A 23806-nucleotide genomic window follows, 5' to 3' on the forward strand; every position below is an offset into this window, starting at 1 on the left:
TATCTAAACCCCCTGCGTTTTTCTTTAGTTTCGGTGTTCCCTGGGGGTCTCCTGTGTATTCTCTCTTTGTGCGGACCATTTTAGCTGTAGTGGGTCGCTGTATTTCATTGGAGCTTAAACTGTGTAGCAGGAGCTCAGCAAGGAGCGTCTGCCATGCAGCGCGGTCAGGCTCCGCCCCCACCCCTATTTAATTTAATCCTCCCTTTACATTTGGTGTTCCACTTTTATTTATCTTCCCAAACTTATACATAATACTATTTGTACTTCAATCCCCATCCCTCATCACATGGTGTGGCCCCTGTCCTCCATCCTCCTCATATTGTGCCCTTCTGTCCTCAATCCTCCTTATCATGTTGCTTCCTGTCCTCCATCCTCCCTCATATTGTAGGTTTCTATCCTCCAGCCTCATCCTGTAGCCTCCTGTTCTTCAGTATCCTCCTGTGGCCTCCTGTCCTCCAGTCTTCTCTTGTTTCCCCCTCTCCTTCAGCCTCCTCATGTGGCCTCCAATCCTCCAGCCTCCTCATGTGGCCTCCTGTCCTTCAGCCTTATCCTTTGGACTGTGGTCCTTCAGTGTTTCCTTCTCTTCCCTTGGCCCCCTGTCTTCCAGGCTCCTTCTGTGGCCTCTTGTTCTCCAGCCCCTTCCTGTAGCCTCCTGTCATCCAGTCCCCTCCTGCAGCTTCCTGTCATCTAGCGTAGCCTCCTCTACCTGAGGATCCCTGTCCTCCAGCCTCCTCTTGTTGTGGCCTCCTTTCTCCTGTTCTTGGGTATTTAACAAAAAAAAAACTACCTACTTACCTTCCATTGTTCTCCTGTAGCAGTCTCACTTCCTCTTCTACCCATTGCTAGGACTCCAACTGTACCTCAGAGGAGGGGTGGGTTGGGGCCTGCTGAGGAGAGGAGCTACCTCCTCACATGACTTCTTCAGACATCTGAGGAGGTAGCAAGGAGCTGATCCAGCCTCTTTCTGGTCCCAATGCTTTGCAAGTATCAGGAGGAGGCAGGACAATATGGGGCAGAGAGGGGCACCCCAGAACATTCTCCCAACTGCCTGGGATGGTGGGACAGCAACTGCAAAACATAACTGTCCCACTAAATTTATTGCTGTTTTAGCTCCTATTACTCAGTGATGGTCAGTGTAAAATTCCAGTATGTGGACGGGGACTCTCTAAGGTTTCAAGTTTATATACACTTTCATTTACGTTCTGAACATCATATGTCTCATAGAGACAGATGAGACAGATCAGAAATTAGACCAATGAGAAGCATATTACACAAAATGACACTCTCCAGCTCTGATACATCTCAAAATGTGTATTTTTGTTACTAACAACGAATTAGAGAATGTGTCATCTTTTATTGTGACATTTAGGAAACTTGTCTTTTTGGAAATACACCTTTAACTTAGTGCAGAGTTAGGCAAAAGTTTTTTTATACTTTACGCTTTTTGTTTATTAACTGTCTATTTTGTTTGGTTTTTTTTGCAGGTAATTGCTGTTGTGATGGACATATTTACAGATCCAGATATCTTCTTGGATATGTATGAAGCAGCTACACGACACATGATTCCCGTATATATAATTCTGAATTTACATAATCTGGCCTCCTTTATTCATATGGTGGAAACAACTGGAATCAACGTTAGATTTACAGAGGTACAGTGCCAACATTTCTGTTGATGTATTCTACTTCTATAAATATCTAGAAAGTTTTTAATTGATTTTCTCTAGATTTTCAAAAGGTGCAATACTTGAAATTATAGGCCTAGATTTATCAGAAGTGAGGCAAAGTGCACTAAATGCAGTTTGCTTCATGATTTACTGAATACTGGCACATGGTCTTCAATAATCGGGAGCAACCTATAGTTTCATAGTTTCATAGTTTATACGGTTGAAAAAAGACACCTGTCCATCAAGTTCAACCAAGGAAGGGAAGGGATTGGATGAGGAAGGGATTTAGGGGAACAATTCTATATAACATAACCATCAATGTTATTTAGGTGTAAAAAGGCATCTAGACCCTTCTTAAAGCTCTCTGCTGTCCCTGCTGTGACCAGCGCCTGAGGCAGACTATTCCACAGAGTTACAGTTCTCATAGTAAAAAAGCCCTGTCGCCTCCGGTGATTAAACCTTGTTTTCTCCAGACGGAGACAGTGCCCCCTCGTCTTTTGATTTGATCTAATCTGAAACAACTTACCACCATATTTTTTGTATGGACCATTCATATATTTAAATAAATTAATCATGTCCCCTCGTAGTCGTCTCTTTTCCAGACTAAATAAATCTAGTTGTTTTAATCTTTCCTCATAACTAAGACCCTCCATACCCCTTATCATTTTTGTGGCTCTACGTTGAACCCTCTCCAGCTCCAGGGCATCCTTTTTATGGACCGGTGCCCAGAACTGGACAGCATATTCCAGGTGAGGCCGAACCAGTGCCTTGTACAGGGGTAATATTACATCCCTATCACGAGAGTCCATACCACTTTTGATACACGACAAGATCCTACTAGCTTTAGAGGCAGCTGATTGACATTGCATGCTGTTATTCAATTTATGATCTACTAGTACCCCCAGGTCCTTCTCAACAAGGCACTCTCCCAGATTTACTCCCCCAAGGACATATTTTGCCTTTGGATTATTGGCCCCCAGGTGCATAACCTTACATTTATCCACATTAAACCTCATTTGCCAAGTGGATGACCAAACATTCAGTTTGTCCAAGTCACCCTGCAGCCTATGAACATCCTCCATAGACTGTATTACACTACACAGTTTGGTGTCATCTGCAAAAATAGACACAGTGCTATTAATTCCTACCTCTATATCATTAATAAATATATTAAATAGTAGTGGGCCAAGCACAGAACCCTGAGGTACACCACTCATAACTAGTGACCATTCCGAGTATGAATCATTGACCACAACTCTCTGGATACGATCCTTCAGCCAGTTTTCAATCCAATTGCAAATGATTTCTGCCAAACCAATAGCCCTAATTTTACCCATCAGGCGTCTATGAGGAACAGTGTCAAATGCCTTTGCAAAGTCCAAGAACACAATATCCACAGCTGCTCCTCCATCCAGGCATCTGCTCACCTCTTCATAGAAGCAGATAAGGTTAGTTTGACAACTTCTATTCTTAGTAAACCCATGCTGGCTATCACTTATTATTCTATTTGATGTCACATACTCCAGTATGTAGTCTTTTACTAACCCTTCCAATACTTTCCCCACAATGGAAGTTAAGCTTACAGGCCTGTAATTGCCTGGCGAAGTTCTAGAGCCCTTTTTATATATTGGCACCACATTTGCCTTGCGCCAGTCACTTGGCACCACACCAGACATTACGGAATCCCTGTAGATTTTAGACAGTGGTAGAGCAATAACAGAACTGAGTTCTTTAAGAACTCTGGGGTGTAACCCATCTGGTCCAGGAGCTTTGTACACATTGATTTTATTGAGCTTAGATTGGATAATGTCTACATTTAGCCAGTCTAGTATATTACAGGGTGCATGACCCGCACTGGCACCACCCAAGTCAGAAGTTCTCTCTTCTATTGTATAAACGGAGCTAAAAAACCTATTAAGTAACTCCGCCTTCTCTTGGTCTCCAGTCACCGATGCCCCATTTTCCGAATAAAGGGGTCCAACCTGTTCTGACCCATTTTTTTTTGCATTGATATACTTAAAAAATTTCTTGGGATTTGTTTTGCTATCTTTAGCCACCTGTCTTTCATTTTGTATTTTGGCTGATTTGATTTCTTTTTTACAGATTTTGGTAAGTTTTTTGTAAGTATTGAAAGCCTCTGGTGACCCATCAGATTTATATTTTTTAAATGCCCTCTTTTTATCATTAATTGCCCTTTTAACTGTAGCTGTAAGCCACGCAGGGTGTAATCTAGCCCGTCTATACTTGTTACCTATTGGAATAAATTTAGAAGTATAAAAACCCAGGATAGATTTGAAATTCTCCCATTTAACATTAGTATCACCATGTGACAGTATCTGATCCCAGTCTGTATCCAGTAGTGCAGCCCTGAATTTCTGGAAATTGGCCCTCTTAAAATTCAAAGTTTTCGATTTTCCCACCTGTTTCTGCTTTTTAAAGTTTAAGAGGAAAATAATTATATTATGATCGCTGTTCCCAAGGGGTTCCCTGACACTGACATTTTGGACAATCTCCTCATTGTTAGAAATCACAAGGTCCAACAATGCGTCACCTCTTGTGGGATCTTCTACAAGCTGCACCATAAAATTATCCTGAAGAATGTTCATAAAATGTTTCCCCTTCATAGATGAAGACGAGCCCTGACCCCAATTTATATTTGGAAAGTTAAAGTCTCCCATTATCACTACGGTCCCCTCCTGTGCAGCCCGCTCCATCTGTTTATATAGGTGACCCTCTATTTCCTCAGAGATGTTAGGGGGTCTATAAATTACACCCAAAATAATTTTTTCAAAGCTCTCTTGGCTTTGAATTTCAACCCACAAAGTTTCAGCCTCCTCACACTCTTCTGAGACCACTGACTCATTCACAATCGCTTTTAAGTCTCTTCTGACATACAGACATACACCACCTCCCCTCCTATTTGCCCTGTCTTTCCGAAAGAGTGTAAAACCTTGAATATTAACACCCCAATCATGCGATGCATCAAGCCATGTCTCTACTACACCAACAACATCTAACTGTTCCTCTAATATCAGAGCCTCAAGCTCGCCCATTTTGCCTGTGATACTTCTGGCATTTGTGAACATACAATTTAATTTTCCACAGTTATTTATCTGATTTAAAGTAATTTTACTGGCACATATATCCTCACCACTGTTCTGCAACTTGTGGATCTCCTTATCCACCGCCTTGGTCCCACATACACCGCCCACCTCACCACCCACCAACATAACCTGCCCTCTCTCTGACCTGTCTACCCCTTCAGTGTCTTCCTTTTCCTCCTCCCCCGATCCTAGTTTAAATACTCCGCCACCCCTGCTAGGATCCTCTCCCCCAGCACAGCAGCCCCCCTTCCACTTAGGTGCAAGTTATCTGCAGAAAACAGCTTGTACCCCAGTGAAAAGTCAGCCCAATGCTCTAGGAACCCAAATCCCTCTGCTCTACACCAGGATCTGAGCCATGCATTTAACTCCCTGAGCTCCCGCTGTCTGCTCTGTGTAGCGCATGGCACAGGTAGGATTCCGGAGAATACTACCTTGGAGGTCCTTTCCTTAAGCTTTGAACCTAGTTCTTTAAAATTATTCTTCAGGCACCTCCACCTACCATCTATTCTGTCATTGGTACCAACATGGACCACGACAGCTGGGTCATCCCCAGCCCCTCCCAGTAATTTATCCACCCTTTCCACCACATGCCGAACCCTGGCACCAGGGAGACAGCAAACCATTCGGTTGAGGCGGTCTTGGCGACAAATTATTCTATCCGTCTTCCTGATTATAGAGTCCCCTACAACCACTAGCTGCCTTGGCTTGCCTGCACTCCCATCCACCCTACTACTAGCTGGTCTGCTCCCCCGGCTGTAAGGGAGAGCAGGATCCGCTAGGGCTGCCATTTCTGACACTGACGTCCTGACATCATTGCACAATTTTGCAATTTTGCTTGGATGTTCAGAGTCAGAGTTGGCCTTCCTTTTCTTTGACCCCTTCCTACTCCCTCTATTTATAGTAACCCAGCTACCCACCTGGCCCTGCTGGCTTTCCTCTCCACCCTCCACTTCTACCCCGCTTATTGCTTGCTCAGTGAGCAGCATACTCCTCTCAAGATTGTCAATTGCTCGCAGCCGTGCAATATCTTCCTCCAGATCTCTAACACGAGCTTCTAGTAGAAAAATATGGGCACATCTGTCACAGCGGTATTCACCCTCGAACTCTTGCTCCAGCAGTGTATACATGTGGCAGAGTGTGCACTGGAGCATACCACCAATCTTGCTAGCCATATCCAAGTTACAAAACTGTGATGAGTATATAAATCAAGAGATATAAAATGTAGGTTACTTACAGTTCTGTGGACTTCTCTTTTTCAAACTCCGCTTTTTTCAACTCACTTAAGTTCACTAGCCACTTAGAATCACAAGCCAAAACTGAGCGAGCTCAAAAGTGAGTTGCTAGACCTTAATTTATCATGTGTGAACACTAATCCCTCCTCCCAATTAGCAGACCAGGCAAAGAAAGGAAAAAAAAAAAAAAAAATCTATTTAAATTGTGACACTAAGAAAAGTGCCTTGCTATTACCTGTATACTCAGTCCACAATCACCCAAACAACAGATTCACTCTTAACACACACAAAACTCCGCTTTTTTCAACTCACTTAAGTTCACTAGCCACTTAGAATCACAAGCCAAAACTGAGCGAGCTCAAAAGTGAGTTGCTAGACCTTAATTTATCATGTGTGAACACTAATCCCTCCTCCCAATTAGCAGACCAGGCAAAGAAAGGAAAAAAAAAAAAAAAATCTATTTAAATTGTGACACTAAGAAAAGTGCCTTGCTATTACCTGTATACTCAGTCCACAATCACCCAAACAACAGATTCACTCTTAACACACACAAAACTCCGCTTTTTTCAACTCACTTAAGTTCACTAGCCACTTAGAATCACAAGCCAAAACTGAGCGAGCTCAAAAGTGAGTTGCTAGACCTTAATTTATCATGTGTGAACACTAATCCCTCCTCCCAATTAGCAGACCAGGCAAAGAAAGGAAAAAAAAAAAAAAAATCTATTTAAATTGTGACACTAAGAAAAGTGCCTTGCTATTACCTGTATACTCAGTCCACAATCACCCAAACAACAGATTCACTCTTAACACACACAAAACTCCGCTTTTTTCAACTCACTTAAGTTCACTAGCCACTTAGAATCACAAGCCAAAACTGAGCGAGCTCAAAAGTGAGTTGCTAGACCTTAATTTATCATGTGTGAACACTAATCCCTCCTCCCAATTAGCAGACCAGGCAAAGAAAGGAAAAAAAAAAAAAAAAATCTATTTAAATTGTGACACTAAGAAAAGTGCCTTGCTATTACCTGTATACTCAGTCCACAATCACCCAAACAACAGATTCACTCTTAACACACACAAAACTCCGCTTTTTTCAACTCACTTAAGTTCACTAGCCACTTAGAATCACAAGCCAAAACTGAGCGAGCTCAAAAGTGAGTTGCTAGACCTTAATTTATCATGTGTGAACACTAATCCCTCCTCCCAATTAGCAGACCAGGCAAAGAAAGGAAAAAAAAAAAAAAAAATCTATTTAAATTGTGACACTAAGAAAAGTGCCTTGCTATTACCTGTATACTCAGTCCACAATCACCCAAACAACAGATTCACTCTTAACACACACAAAACTCCGCTTTTTTCAACTCACTTAAGTTCACTAGCCACTTAGAATCACAAGCCAAAACTGAGCGAGCTCAAAAGTGAGTTGCTAGACCTTAATTTATCATGTGTGAACACTAATCCCTCCTCCCAATTAGCAGACCAGGCAAAGAAAGGAAAAAAAAAAAAAAAAATCTATTTAAATTGTGACACTAAGAAAAGTGCCTTGCTATTACCTGTATACTCAGTCCACAATCACCCAAACAACAGATTCACTCTTAACACACACAAAACTCCGCTTTTTTCAACTCACTTAAGTTCACTAGCCACTTAGAATCACAAGCCAAAACTGAGCGAGCATCTTTTTTTGTTATATTCACGTGGTAGTATTCTAAGTAGTTTACATCAGTATTTTTATGCCAAAACCAGGAATGATATATTGAATTTAAAGAGGACCTGTCACCCCATTTATCGGCACTAGGAGCTGCTTACTAAAGTAAGCAGCTCCTAGTGCTTGATTAAACGCCGCAGTGTTATAGTGATAACTCCGGTAACGCTATCTAACACTGCGGCGGGGTATAGTGTAATCATCGGACACTTTGCAAAGCTGTCCGATGTATTCATGAGGGGGCGGTCCGAGGCGCTGCCTCTACCCCGAACCGCCCCGCTCGCTCCATAGGCCGGCAGTCACCACCCCTAGTCACGCCACAACCCTGCCCCCTCATGAATACGTCGGGCAGCTTTGCGAGCTGTCGGACAATTACACTATACCCTGCCGCAGTGTTAGATAGCGTTACCGGAGGTTTCCGGTAACGCTATCACTCTAACACTGCGGCATTTGTTCAAGCACTGGGAGCTGCTTACTTTAGTAATCAGCTCCTAGTGCCGATAAATGGGGTGATAGGTCCTCTTTAAAAACACCTTTGTCAGCATTCTTAATCATTTCAATATGTTTTATTAACATTTTCTGACTCCCTGCCAGCAGTGGGTGGTGATTCCCAGGGAGGGGTCAGCTGCAGCCTGTGTGTACCTGTGTCTCCTCACGCAATTTTTCTTCACTGCACACCACCACCTCCCCTTCCTGCTCAATGCACAAGACAGGCAACAGCTGCCCCCTCTCCAGGGACACACCACATGCTGCTGTCAGGGAGTCAGGTTATGTGAATAACACTTACACTACATTTAAATCAACTACTGAAATGATTCAGAATGCTGACAATGGCATTTCTAAAATCAGTATAGTATAGGTTAAGCCTGTCACCAGCTAAAAATTACATTTCTGGTGACACGTTCGCTCAGGGTCGGCTCCAAGTTTCAGTAGGTCTTTTGACGACAGGGCCTCAGTAAGCCTCTAAGCATTTACCTAGTCCATACAACTAGTGAGTTTACTCTGTAAATATTGTACATTGGTACCCATTTTAATGTACAGAGCCCTATGGGTATGGGTTATATAGGCTAGTGATTAACAATTTTACATATTATTTTTTGTGTATTTCCCACCTTGTAAAGTGCCAGGCATATATTTTCACCTGTGTACTGTTCTCTATCTTTGGCATTTATAACAATTCAGTAAAAACATGTTTTTATTTATTGATAAATTGGTGTGGAAAACACATTTCTTCTTCTTTTGGTCTATTGATTATATCCAATGTAGAATTGGAATTGAAGGCTGACCGCTATTCAAGGGCAAAATCTATTTTACTAATGACGGAAAAAAAATGCAAGCTGCATCGTTGATTAACTGAAAAGCTTTAGCTCAGGAGTTGTTTCAGGCCTGAAAAAACATGATGCAGGATAAAGAGTTTTGTCAGTATATTAAAACCTTCGGATACCGCAATAAAGACATTTATGCTGGTAATCCTCAGCATTATTTTAACCCTTCATGGGAACTTTACAGTAGAGCACCCGCCATATCATTGAGGAATCAGTATATAACACTTCTACCTCTCTGTATTGCGGATGCAGCTCGATTGTTTGTAAATGGTAAATGGTATGCAAACATTTGATCTAGGTTTTACTGCACACTATTCAATGACAGCAGCTAAACCACCATGACCACGTTATCAGGATTCAGGATCAGTGGATCCTCTGGACCACCGCGGGGGTGGTACCAGCCGACACCTGAGACCGAAATCTAAGTGGCACCTGGTCTTCACCAGAGCCCGCCACAAAGCAGGATGGTCTTACTGTGGCAGGGTACCACCAGGTCGTTCCACAGGTGAGACTAGCAACCGAGGTTAAGGTACCTTAACAGAAAACAGGCTCTTGGACAGGTTCGGGGTCAGGGCAGGTGGCAGAGACGCAAGGTCAAATCCAATCCGGGGTCAGCAACGGGAGGTCCAGGCAGATGGGAATGGGAGCACAGGAACGGACAGGAACACACAGGAGCATGGGAACAGGAATGCAGGAACACACAGGAGCACTGGAACAGGAACACAGGAAAGCTAAAGCTTAGTTGCAGACACCTGTGATAACTGTTTTTGCTGATTATTGTAGTCTAGGGTGCAATAAATTACCAACATCCAGAGGTCCGTTTGTAACTAGGGGTCGTCTGTAAGTCGGGTGTTAAGTAGAGGACCGCCTGTAGTTGATAAAAAGATCTTATGCAGATGAAGCGTACAGTAGCTGCTATACCTAATATACAGTAGACATCAGATAAGTTCAGTCACTACAAATGGAAAATACTATTCATAGCTGATAAAGGCTTAGTTTAGTCTATGCAGGTGGATTATACAGTATTTGGTAAAGAATTAGTTCACTTTAGGCACATGGGGCTACATAGTTGCTATACAGCTGGAATATACAACAGCAGATACAAGATTAGTTCAGTATATGAAGAATACCATTTGTAGCTAAATTAGTTCAGTCTGTGCAGGTGAAATAAGCAGTAGCTGATGGAGGACTGGTTGATGAAAGTTAAGTATACAGTAATAACTAGTATCCTCACCTATCTATACAAAGTTGAACAAAAATCAATAGGTAGTTGAGGTAAAAAGTTTATAAAATCTTTGGAGAAGTTTTGCCTCCATGCACACACCAAGGGTTAACTTGGAGAACATACAATTCCAGCCCCTCTGCTTCTGGTCAGTACCTGAGCACTGTTCTTTACTGGTCTCTGGCACATCAGGGGTTACAGTCAGCATTTCAGCGGCTCCTGTCTGCAAACCTGTGACACTGGACACCCGGCCTGCACTGAGTTGCTGTGATCCAGTGACTCTTCAGGTCCTGAGGCTCGGCCCACTTCTGGGCTCCTCGAGTCTCCTCTGCTCCTCCTGTCCTCCGGTCTCCATGCACAAGGTCCAGAGAGAGGAAGCTACAATCATGGCTCCTCACTCCTGTTATCTACACATGGAGGCCGGTAGGACAGGAGAACATGTCAGGAAGCTGGAGATCCTTGCAATGCATGCTATGTGCATACGCACCATGCTCCTTATCCCATCTCCGCTCGGTATATTAATCGCCTCTGTATTCTTAAAGGAGCAGATGCAATTAATTTCATGGTGGGTGATTTGGGCGCCAATGGGCACCTGAATCACCCACATTACAGACGCCCAGGGTGCCGCTCTCATAAGGGCTCGGGCATCTGCCGCCGGAAGCGAGATTTTCATCTCACCTCATGGCTGTGTAATAGGCATCTCATAATCTCTAATCTCTCCTTCTATGTGTCAGCGTGTTAGTACAATGTCAGAAGCCAGATAAAAGTGTATATACACCTGTACCCCGATCTATCCACATTATCAGCTCACAGAACTAGAGCATGAAGTGTCTGCTCGGAGAGTCCACATTACTGAATAATAGGAGCTAAAACAGCAATAAAACTGAGTAACATTGCTGTTTTGAATAATTTGAGGGGTGCAGGTTTTTTTGGGGAGGGGAGTTGTAATAAAAAGAACTTTTGTAAACCCTTACGTAGATGAATTGTCCTCTAAATATGTGATATCTGCCCTAAAGCGGTGCAATATGTAAGCTCTGCCCTAAAGTGCTGCAATATGTAAGCTCTGCCCTATAGCGATGTACTATGTGCACTCTGCTTTATAGTGGTGCAATATGTAAGCTCTGCCCTATAGTAGTGCAATATGTAAGCTTTGCCCTATAGCGATGCAATATGTATGCTCTGCCTGAAAGCGATGTACTATGTGCGCTCTGCTCGATAGCGATGCAATATGTGCTATCTGCCCTAAAGCGATGTACTATGTGCTATCTGCCCTATAGCAATGCAAAATGTTCGCTTTGCCTGATAGCGATGTACTATGTGCTATCTGCCCTATAGCGGTGCAATATATACGCTCTGCCCTATAGCGATGTAAGATGTACACTCTGCCTGATAGCGATGTACTATGTGCGCTCTGCTTTATAGCGATGCAATATGTACTATCTGCCCTGTAGCGATACAATATGTACACTCAGCCCTATAGCGAGCAATATGTAGCCTCTGCTGAAAAAAATGAGTTAGTGAGTGGTGCAATCTCATCTAGCGTGGTTCTGACAGTATGATTATAGTGGTTAGTAGCCAGGTTTTGGCAGGTGAGTGAGGTTGAAAATTTTGGATAGTGAGTGGTGCCATCTCATCTAGCGTGCTTCTGACAGTATGATTATAGTGGTTAGTAGCTAGGTTTGGACAGGTGAGAGAGGAGATGGGGGATAGTGCAGACTGTAAGGTTTCTGTGTGTTGGTGAGTATCTATTGCATGTGGGTTCCGTTATGAGAGATTGGCGATAGGATTCATTGAAGGTGAAGGATTATTGAAAGTAAAAGAAAGGAGGCTATGGTCTCAAAGTAGAAAGGATGAATTGGTAAAATTAGATATTAAAGAAAGTCAGGAGAAGGCCTAGAGAAGTAGTTAGTGCTAAGAGGTTTAGTAGTTAATGCTAAGTGCTGAGAGGAAGGAGGGGAAATGGGAGTGTTAACAGAGATGTTGAAGTTTCCCACGATGATGGGTGGAATATCACAGGATTGAAAGTAAAAGAGGCAAAGTGGTCAAGAAACTGGTAGGGTTAGCCAAGAAAATGATATACTACAGCCATAGGAAGAGAGAATAGGTGAAAAAGTCTGAGGATATGAACCTCACTGCCACTGCCACTGCCTCACAAAGTCACTGCCTAGCTCAATGACCCTCTGGCAAGTAATAAGCTCTTCCTAGCTCACTTTTATAAGTCACTCAACTTAAGTATAAGCTGTTCTTATACTGCATAATCACATGTCCAGCCCAGTTAGTCACAGGCATTCTCGTGGTTCACAGGCGACATTCTCGTGGTTGCTAAGGGTCTGGAAACTGCTTAACTGGCTGCTTCAGCAGTCATTCAAGCAGCTTTATGCTGTTTCGTGAACACAGACCCAGATCCCGAATAATGATGTGTGTTCAGGCTCTGGGTCTATGGGGTCCAAACTGGGGAAATTCGGTATGGCTCACCACTAGTTATGAAACTCGGTTTTGAAAAAAGATTTTGTGACCTCATTACAATGTACATATACATGTATGGTTGGCCCTTGGGCGATCTTAATCAGAAGAAAACATTAGATGTGATTCCTCCATTAAAATCAAACAGAACAATGCCCATATGTGCTATTCGCCCCTTTCTTTCCAAATTTATGGTATTTTATGTTCTTAAAGTGTTTGACAAAAAATCTTTCTCACCAGAGGTGAAGTGGACGGAGACTAATGTCTTCCTGTACTTGCCCTGAAGTTGAGTCTAATCCAATCTGCCCACAGATCTCATGCTTTTTTGTGTTTTCTCTCAAAGTAATTTAGCATTAAACCCATTTAGTTTTTTTACAAGTAAATTCATTCAACACTACACACTGTACAAACAGGATGTATATGGTGACTAGCCTGGCAGCTTCCATCACATAGAGGAGCACTGAACATATAATAAGTGGAAGAAATCATGAGTAAAAACTTAACACATAAAATGTATAGTTGTATGTGTGCTGGGTGAGCACTAAGGGTTCATAGTATTATAGTATATACGGCTGGAAAAAGATGCTCAGTCCAACCTTTAATAATATAACAAATGTTTATTTTTATTGTAATATTTTTGCTCTCCAGAAAGGCACCCAGGCCTCTCTTGAGCATGTACATAGAGTCTGGCAAAACAACCTCCTGCGGCAGAGAGTTCCACAGTCTTACTGCTCTTACAGTAAAGAACCTTTGTCTATTTCAAAGATAGAATCGCCTCGCCTGTGGTCTGACCAGTGATAGAGTGTATAAGGGCAAAACTATGTCCTTATCATGAGAATCTATTCCTCTCTTGATACATCCCATAGTTTAATTTGCTTTAGCAGCAGCTTCCTGGCTCTGGTTGCTAAAATTAAGTTTACCATCCTCCAATACCCACAAGTCTTTTTCAGCTCCAGTTTTACCAAGTAATTGACAGTTTAGAACATAATTATACCTTTTGTTTCCATGGCCCAAGTGCATAACTTTACATTTCTCTACATTAAACCTCTTCAACCATTTCTCTGCCCACTCCTCAAGCTTCCATAAATCCCTCTGTAAATCTAAACTTTCTACCTTATTATTAATAACTTTACAAAGCTTGGTATCACCTGCAAATATTGAAACTTGACTGTGCAAACCCACTACAAAGTCATCCATAAAAATATTAAACGGAACTGGCCCCAATACTGACTCTGGTAACGTCAACCCAATCTGAGAGTGTGCCATTAATGACGACCCTCTGTTTTCTATAACTAAGCCAATTATTTATCCAAACACACAACTTTTTCCTTAGTCCCAGCAGTTTAATTTTATGTACCAACCTTTTATGCCGCACTGTGTCAAATGCCTTTGAAAAGCCCAGATATAAAACATCCACAGCGTCCCCCAGATCCAGTATCTCACAGGACCAATCTCGCATAAACCCATGCTGATGCTGGGTTATAAAGTTATGTACAGTGAGATACTCCACGATAGCATCTCTATCAAACCCCTCAAATATTTTCCCCACAACAGAAGTTAGACTCACAGATCTGTAGTTTCCAGGATCACATTTTGATCCTTTTATGTATATTTGTACCACATTTTCTATGCGCCAGTCCTGTGGAACATAAACAGTACTCAGAGAATCTTCAAATATAATGGTTTGTCTATCAAGGTACATAGTTCATGTAGAACCCGGAGGTTTATGCCTCCTGGCCCCGTTGATTTGTCTATATAAGTGGTTGTAAGGCAGCGCCGTACCTCTTCCTTAAGCTGTTCGACTGTAGGACAGTCGAGAAGGCGACATCAGTAGATTGGCCTTTTCCTCATCTCCTTCCACATGAACCCCAGGTTATAACTTAGTGGGCCCCACACTCTCCATTTTTAGTTTCTTATCATTTATATACTTGAAAAATACATTGGGATTATCTCCTTGACAATATTAAGCAGTAGCTTATTTTTATCTGCTCTCTTTCTGCTTTTAATCATATAAGAGCACTGAGGTCATCAACATGTTCAAAGAAGAAGAAGGAGGGGAAATGTTAAATATCATTGTAGCATTCACAGGAAGAATCAGGGGGTTCACAGTAGGTGACCAGCCCTGTCCACACCTCCTCTTAGCCAGGCAACCAAGAATATGTTGTGGCTGGGAGTGCAGGAGGTCATGAGTCCTGTCTGGTCAACTCTATCCTGGCTGCCTCTGGCACCTGTGACATACACTCACCGGCCACTTTATTAGGTACACCTGTCCAACTGCTCGTTAACACTAAATTTCTAATTAGCCAATCACACGGAGGCAACTCAGTGCATTTACGCATGTAGACATGGTCAAGACAATCTCCTACAGTTCAAACCGAGCATCAGTATGGGGAAGAAAGGTGATTTGAGTGCCTTGAACGTGGCATGGTTGTTGGTGCCAGAAGGGCTGGTCTGAGTATTTCAGAAACTGTTGATCTGCTGGGATTTTCACGCACAACCATCTCTAGGGTTTACAGAGAATGGTCCGAAAAAGAAAAAACATCCAGTGAGCGGCAGTTCTGTGGGCGGAAATGCCTTGTTGATGCCAGAGGTCAGAGGAGAATGGGCAGACTGGTTCGAGCTGAGAGAAAGGCAACAGTGACTCAAATCACCACCCGTTACAACCAAGGTAGGCAGAAGAGCATCTCTGAACGCACAGTACGTCGAACTTTGAGGCACATGGGCTACAGCAGCAGAAGACCACACCGGTTTCCACTCCTTTCAGCTAAGAACAGGAAACTGAGGCTACAATTTGCACAAGCTCATCGAAATTGGACAGTAGAAGATTGGAAAAATGTTGCCTGATCTGATGAGTCTCGATTTCTGCTGCGACATTCGGATGGTAGGGTCAGAATTTGGCGTCAACAACATGAAAGCATGGATCCATCCTGCCTTGTATCAACGGTTCAGGCTGGTGGTGGTGTCATGGTGTGGCAAATATTTTCTTGGCACTCTTTGGCCCTTTGGTACCAATTGAGCATCATTGCAATGCCACAGCCTACCTGAGTATTGTTACTGACCATGTCCATCCCTTTATGACCACAATGTACCCAACATCTGATGGCTACTTTCAGCAGGATAATGCGCCATGTCATAAAGCTGGAATCATCTCAGACTGGTTTCTTGAACATGACAATGAGTTCACTGTACTCAAATGGCCTCCACAGTCACCAGATCTCAATCCAATAGAGCATCTTTGGGATGTGGTGGAACGGGAGATTCGCATCATGGATGTGCAGCCAACAAATCTGCGGCAACTGTGTGATGCCATCATGTCAATATGGACCAAAATCTCTGAGGAATGCTTCCAGCACCTTGTTGAATCTATGCCACGAAGAATTGAGGCAGTTCTTAAGGCAAAAGGGGGTCCAACCCTTTACTAGCATGTTGTACCTAATAAAGTGTCCGGTGAGTGTAGGTTTGGCACCACTGCACCATGATGTCAGTGGTGCCTAAATTTAGTGTGTCCGGGGCCAGAAGCAAGGATCTGTGGGGGTTGTCAGAAAGGGAAGTATTCAGCGTGATTTTTATGGTGAATGTATAACAATAAACATCTTTATCATTTAACTTTTTTTTTTTTGAAAAGTTTTACAACAGCATAAAACCATAACAAGAATATGTTGTCGAAATGAGCACACAAATGCTTACTTAGATAAACTGAGTGTCTGAGAGTCAATGGACAACACCAAAAAGGGGTATCTCATCTCCTCCTGAATGAGAAGTTTTTGCAAGAGGTGGGGGATACCTGTATTAACTTATTTAAACCGCTGTGCGGTTTATTGAACATATGTCATTGCGAAACAGAAACAAAGTAAGAGTTTTTATAAACTAGGTAGGGCATAGGGAACACTAGGTGGGGGGGGGGGGCAGAGTGTCGGGACGATGGAGAGGGTGTGCAAGACAGCCAGGTGATAACAATAAACATCTTTAAAGATAAACAACTCTTTCTTGGGTGGCAAATGAAGCCATTTGGTTTTCAATTAACACATTTGTGCTATGATTTTGTGGCTTTCATTGTTCATAGTTAAATATTTTGAGAGGCACAAAGCACAAAAATTGTACTTTGATTTGATTTTTATTTTACACACTATTCTCTGTGGCAAATTCTTATATCCAAGACTAATTTGTTGATATATTTTAGCTGATCTGATTTTCTTCGAGGTCCAATCAATTTCCTTACAGTGGAAAGAAAACAAATCTTATTTGCAGAGGAACTATGTAGGGGGAGGTGTAGTATGTAGTGTCTGAGGTAAAACTGTTCTAGGTTCCCACTGTAACAACTTGTTTCTATTTTGACAGAATATTCGTGTAAGGGTTGTATCTGGATGCACATTTAGTACTCGGCTATTAAAGCAAGTGACAGGAGCTCTGAAAGAGAAGTTTCTGTTGGTTGATTGCAATACTGTAATAACTGGAACATATAGGTAAGTTAATTAAAAAATGGCTAGTATTATTTTAGTATGTAACTACCTAAGGGTCACTATGTAAATTCCAAAAAGTGTAATCATTTAAATGGATCTCTACTCTTATCTATAGTTATGCACTAATTGCTTTGTGGGGATTTCAGTAGAAAACATTCCAGCTGACACCCTCCTGTAACACCTGTGACTGCAGTTGGCCACCCAACCTTGTTCAAACCTAACAAAGCTGATGTCAAACATTTGTGCTGGTTTCTGCAGCAGAAATGTTCATTTGTGGCGTTATCATTTTTAAGATATTATTATTTCCAGAGGTCAACCAGCCCCCCCACATTACGGAAATCAAACAAAACTGGTGCCAATTAATTGTGCTACAGTTGTGCTGCTCAAATTTTTGTTTGAGCTGCTTTGAAGATATTAACAAAATTGTAAAGGTGAAAAGGCCAGCCCATTCTCCAAAATTAAAAGGGAACCTGTCACCACTGTTTGCAAAAATCTTGTCTTAGGCAGGTTCCCATAGAGTGCTTATAGCAAAAGGGCACCCTTTGTTCACCTATAAGAACCTACAAAAGGATAAAATTAACTTTGATTCTCTGCTTGGTATCCAGGCAGAGAATCCAGCGGGTCAAAGTGGGTGTATTCCATACGCTTGAGTCTTAGGCCTCTTGCACACTAGCGTTGCGTTTCACGTCAGTGTGCAATGCGTGAAAAACTGACGTTTTGGCTGCGTTTTTGTTCCATTTTTCCTTGGAGTAATTTGCGTTTTTTTTGCGTTTTCGGCGCATTTTTGACGCGCGATTCAATGGGAGACTCGAGCATTTTTCAAAGGGACCATGGTTTGGGATTAAAATGTGTTATTTAATTGAAAAATAATGTCTTCTGATAATTTGCAAACATCTGCGATCTATTCTTCACTGTTCCGCGCGTATATTATCTCCCGACAATTTAGCAGATGTGAAGAACAGTGAAGAATAGAATAAAAACAGTGAACACAGTGAACACAGTGAACACAGGATCATTTAAGATAAAAACACAGTGCAGAACACAGTGCAGAATAGATTACAGATGTTCGGCACAACTGCTTACTTGTCGGGAGCTACGCGCGGAACGGCGCGAACAAAATAGCATGTGAAGAACAATATATATGTGTGAAGAACACATTGCAGATGTATTTAAACATCTGCAATGTGTTCTTCACACACATATATATTGTTCTTCACATGCTATTTTGTTCGCGCCGTTCCGCGCGTATCTCCCGACAAGTAAGCAGATGTGCCGAACATCTGTAATCTATTCTGCACTGTGTTCTGCACTGTGTTTTTATCTTAAATGATCCTGTGTTCACTGTGTTCACTGTGTTCACTGTTTTTATTCTATTCTTCACTGTTCTTCACTGTGTTTTTTTAATTAAATGATCGTTCGCGAGCAGGGGAAATAATGTTATTCTGGTCACCTAGCAACCCTTATGTTTAAAACGCATTGCACTCGCATTGCACTTGCAATGATTGCGAGTGCAATGCGTTCTTGATGCATCTCCATAGACTTGAATGGGGCGTGAAAATTGCGCGTGACTCGCAAAAATAGAGCATGCTGCGATTTTGACGCGCGTGCAAACGAACGCAAGCACGCGCGTCAAAAACAACGCTAATGGAGAAAGACCCATTGAATACAATGGGACAGAGTGCAATGCGAGTTCTGAGCGTCAAATGCACGCGCAGAACTCGCGTGTGAAAAACGCCAGTGGAGAAGGGGCCTTATTCTCACCTCCGTATAAATTACCCACCTCCTTTCCCAACGTCTTTGGGCCACCTGGCTGAATTATCATGCCTAGGCATCAGACATTTGCAGCTGTGATGCACAGTGAGCATCGGAGCGATTGTCTACCTTTGCCGACCGGAACACTGCGCATCTGCGGCTTCCTACACTGTGCATGGAAGCTGCAGGCATCTGATGCCTAGGCGTGATTTTGGCCAGACGGCCTGATGACATAGGGAAAGGAGGTAGGGAATTCATACAGAGGTGAGAACAAGCCACCAGACTCAAGCGTATGGAATGCACTCACTTTGACTCGCTTGATTCTCTGTCTGGATACCAAGCAGAATATCAAAGTTCATTTTATCCTTTTGTATGAGATTCATTTAGGTGAAAAAAGGGTGCCCTTATGCAATAAGCGCTCTACCAATACATTAAAAATGATAGCAGCACAAACAAAAGGTTTTTGCTGCATAAACGTAGCACAAAAGTTTGACACCAGTTTTGTTTGATTCGGTTAGTTGGGGGGGGGGGGCTGGCTGACCTATTGATCTTACAATTTTGTTGAAATCTTCAAAACAAAAGCAGCACAAACAAAAGTTTGAGCAGCACAAACCATGACAAATGTAGCACAATTGATTGTCATCAGTTTTGTTTGATTTGGAAGGCTGGTTGACCTCTGATGACCTCTGGAAACTTTTATTAATATCTTGAAAATCGTAGCGGCACAAACAAAAATTTCTGCTGCATAACCCACCACAAATGTAGCACAAACGTTTGACATAAATTTTGTTTGATCTGAAGAAGGGGGGGTAACTTCACTCAGGCAGTTTTAATCTCTTACACCAGTGATGGCAAACCTTTTAGAGACCAAGTGCCCAAACTATAACCAAAATCCACTTATTTACCGCAAAGTGCCAACATTGCATTTTAAGCCGTAACTTATTGCCACCTGCTCTTCAACATCTATCAATCGTATCGGCCCCTTGAGGCCCCTTGAGTTGAAAGAATGAGGGCACATTCAGACTATCATTGTAGCTTCACACCAGGGTGTCTCTGTACAGTAAAAATGTAGGGTCCAGTAGGATGACCTACAAAGATAATGCAGTTCTATCAACACTTTATCACTTTTTACCGCAGTTCCAAACAGCCAATGAAGTGTCGTTTTATAATAGCGCTGATTGCAGCATCTCTTAAATTGCCTGGGTCTGCAGGAAAATTTGGTGAATTTGGTCCTGTTTGATGAACTCTGTCTTGGGGTCAAAGTGCCCACAGAAAGGGCTCTGAGTGCCACCTCTGGCACCCGTGCCATAGGTTCGCCACCACTGTCTTACACACACAAACATTTTATTATTTTTATTTTTAAAATAAAATTAAAAAAACAGGCAGTTCCCGGGTTATGTCCAAGTTAGGTTCGATAGCGTTGTTATGTTGAAATTGTATGTAAGTCGAAACTGTATATTTTATAATTGTAGTTCCAGAGAAAAAATGTTTTTGCCCCAGTGATGATTGGAGTTTCAACATTTTTTGCTGTAATGAGACCAAAGATTATCAATAAAGCTTCATTACAGACACTTTACAGCTGATCATAGCAGTCTGGGACTAAAGAAATAGCATCTAGAGACCTTCACCAAAGGTAAAAGTGGGCAGGGGGATCTGTCTTTAACTAGGGGTCCTCTGTAAGTCCTTAAAAGTGTATTCCCGTGAAGACAAGTTTCTTTTATGTACTCAGGGTAACAAAATAACACTTTCTTTAATTTACTTTTATTAACAAAAATGGTGTATTTCACAGGTATAAGTCCACCCTGTCTCTATCAGTCCTGGTGTACACAATTTCAGTTTCCCCTAGACATGATCCAGTAACTTCTGACTTAGGGTCGGGCGCCATCTTGGATTTCTGTGTGAGATTGTGCTGCTGAGATTACTGTCTGTCTATGTGTGCCTGTAGCCATGCCCCCTACATGGAGCTCACACTGCTGCACACTGGGACACAGACACTTCCTGCCAGGAGATTGTGAGTAGAGAGAGAAGCTGCAAACTACAAACTACAAGGAGATAAGTGACCCCGGTAAAGGGGGAAGCAGGCACATTCAGTATCTGTGAGATGTAGCTGAGCCCACAGTGTAACAGTGTAAAAGCCTCTGTCTGTCAGCATATCTGTAATCTCATGCATCTCTGATACGTCTCATCTCTCCTTCTATGTGTCAGTGTGTTAGTACAATGTCAGAAGCCAGATGAAAGGGCATATACACCTTGTACCCTGATAATCTAACCCCAGTGCCGCCCCACGGAAGTGTCTTCTGGGGCGGAAGAAGCCTTGCCGGCGAAACCCTGGGTCGGGCGGATAGAAAGCTAGCGTCCCGTTATGTGAATTTGTGATATGCACATTTTTAATGGATTTTTTACAATACAATTAAAGGAGGAGAATGAGAGTGCGATGGTGCTAGTCTGAATGGTGACATACTTTCAGCAGGATAAACTGAAGATTGGTGCTGTTCATCGATGTTTTAAGATAGAATAAGAGGGAGAAGAAGAATTTTTGGAGCTCCGGTCATAGTGAAAATATTTTTCTCTAGTTTTGAAAACTGAGTCAAATTGTAAATTAAGGGGTTAAAATGATCTTTATTGTGTTAAGGGGATCACTAGGGGATTGAAATGTGACAATTTTCTTTCTTCGGAAAACCCCTTTAAGTAGGGGACTGTCTGTAAAGTAAAAGTCCCTCAAAAACCACTATTTCCTATACATATGTAATAAAGTACAAAAAAAGACTTAATCATAAAATAACACATTATTTCTTATCATCGCTTCCGTAACAATGTGCACAATAAATCCTAATCATAATTGGACCTGCACGGTGAACACTGTAAAAAAAAACTGAAAAACATGCCAAAAATGTAAATTTTTCATCAAGCTGTGGGAATTAACAAGCTATTGTATATATAATGGCCTGCAACTGAATGTTAGTAAGACAAAGGAACTAGAAATTAATTTCGCAGAAAGTTAAAGGTTCTAGTGAACCTTTATATATTGGTAACACAGAGGTGGGAGGTGCATTGCTACAAATAGTTAGGCATCATAATCGATGATAAAGCAATTTGGCATCAGCAAGTAGAAAAACAATATAGACGGGGACAGAGCAAATCGTTCTTTATGCAGATTTGGAGCTTGTAACGTGAGTAAGGGGATACTTTTTTTATCATACATTTTTTATTGAATTCTCAACAGTATAAGAAACATCTGATTGGGATCAGTTAACCCAAGCATGGGATACTGCCCCTGCTGTACAATGCTCATATATCTAACATTAGAGTAGTTGCTTATATAGGGGTAGAAACTTGGTTTAATGGAGTAAACCAAATTTGATCACACAATCTCCTTTCTGTGAAAGATAATGGGGCACATTTACTTACCTAGCCCGAAGGAAATTCCGAAAGTGTATTGTCCGACGACAATGCACTGTGCCTCAATTCAAGAAGATTGTGAGCCCGACTTGTTGGATGTGTCGCTTCCCTGATTAGGTCCACCGGAGTTCACTATCTTCCTCCCGGTGTACGTACGTAAGAGCATGGCTTGTGACACAATTTTTAAGTTAAATCCCGCCAATCCGGCCCGATTGCGACAAAATACCCTTTTAAATGTGGCGTAAATCACATATTGCATGTGGGATAAGGGCCTATTCTTTATGTTAAGGGGGGAATATTGGTGCGAGCTAGGATAGTTTAAACATTTTTTATGGCTGTTACCAAGGTTAGGGTTAGTATTTTGGGGGAACCTGGGGACAAGCGGAACGCCCACAGGAGTGACTGAAGTGATGTGGTCCCTGAGATGTGCCTTTCGATGTCCACCCTCAATTTGTCCTGGTTGTCCAGCAACCAGGCCTTGAGTTGGTCTGCTATTGCTGCTGGTAGTAAGCCTCAACAGAAGCACACCCCACGCTCCCTCTGCTAGTGGTGAAATTAATGTGGATAGCGGAGTTCTCGCTTTTTGTCCATTCCATATAAAAGTGGTGAGAGCACTTTGTATATGTGCTAGGAAAGATTTTGTCCACACTATCGGCAGGTTACGAAAGTAGTAGAGAATTTTGGGCATCACCTTTACTTTGAGTGCCGCTATTCTGCCTTGCCAGCAAATAGGCATCTTAGTGTAAGTCTGCAAGTCCTTTGCTATAGTTTGCTTCAGTGTATTGTAATTTGTGGATTCTAGTTTGCTAAAAGTAAGGGGATGCTTTACTCTTTTTATCATTCATTTACTCCCCCGGTCCATGATTGCTACTATTGGCTGGTTGATGCAGACCAGCCAATTGCAGCAATATTCGTCATAATAGGCATTATAGGGGTTAATGGGAGCAACATATAACAATAATTGCTCCTTTCTAGGACAGCGCCAATCATCAGTTGAAGGGGCCATGTCTGGTGGCATCATGCCATCTCCCAGAGAGTTTCAATTGACGATCTGTGCACCCTCTGCTGGAAGCGGGTTGCCATCTGTATGTGGATAACTTTTATACCAGTGTTCCACTATTCCCATCCCTCAGTTCCAGATGTACTGTAGAATGCAGCACTGTACGCAAAAACCTGAGAGGTCTCCCTAGGTCACTTGTTAGAAAGGAGGGAAATCCAGGCATTCAGCAATCAGAAAATGGTGTTGGTCAAGTATAAGGACAAAGTGATGTCCGTGTTCTGTCCACAATTCTTGGAGACTCCAGCACCCTCACCCCTATACGAGGTACCACCACCGCTGCCCCCAAGCAAGACGGAATACTGGCTTATAGTATATACATGGGTGGGTTTAATGTGTCAGATCAGGTGCTGACAGCGCCCTATGGAAAACAAATATAAATTATATGGTACAAAAGGCTGGCTAAGTACTTTAAACAGA

At 42.3% G+C, this 23806-nt stretch overlaps 1 protein-coding gene and 1 long non-coding RNA gene across 5 annotated transcripts in view; one reads left to right on the top strand and one right to left on the bottom strand.

Moving 5' to 3' along the window:
* FAM83E (family with sequence similarity 83 member E) overlaps positions 1-23806 on the top strand; it is a 149761-nt gene that overhangs the window by 73677 nt on the left and 52278 nt on the right. For 3 of the 4 annotated variants that reach the window (XM_072110482.1, XM_072110481.1, XM_072110483.1), the window contains 2 exons: positions 1485-1652; positions 17057-17181. In XM_072110482.1, the coding sequence (XP_071966583.1) occupies positions 1485-1652; positions 17057-17181 (293 nt within the window). The remainder of the gene's footprint in view (positions 1-1484; positions 1653-17056; positions 17182-23806) is intronic. The other variant, XM_072110485.1, reaches the window with a different exon arrangement.
* On the bottom strand, positions 9031-10713 carry LOC140064051 (uncharacterized). The gene is made up of 4 exons (XR_011847686.1): positions 10412-10713; positions 9837-9901; positions 9567-9742; positions 9031-9094 (listed from the first exon to the last, which is right to left on the bottom strand). It is a non-coding gene; the product is annotated as an uncharacterized lncRNA (long non-coding RNA).

Source organism: Engystomops pustulosus, chromosome 6 (genome assembly GCF_040894005.1).
Source record: "Engystomops pustulosus chromosome 6, aEngPut4.maternal, whole genome shotgun sequence".
Taxonomy (NCBI): Eukaryota; Metazoa; Chordata; class Amphibia; order Anura; family Leptodactylidae; genus Engystomops; species Engystomops pustulosus.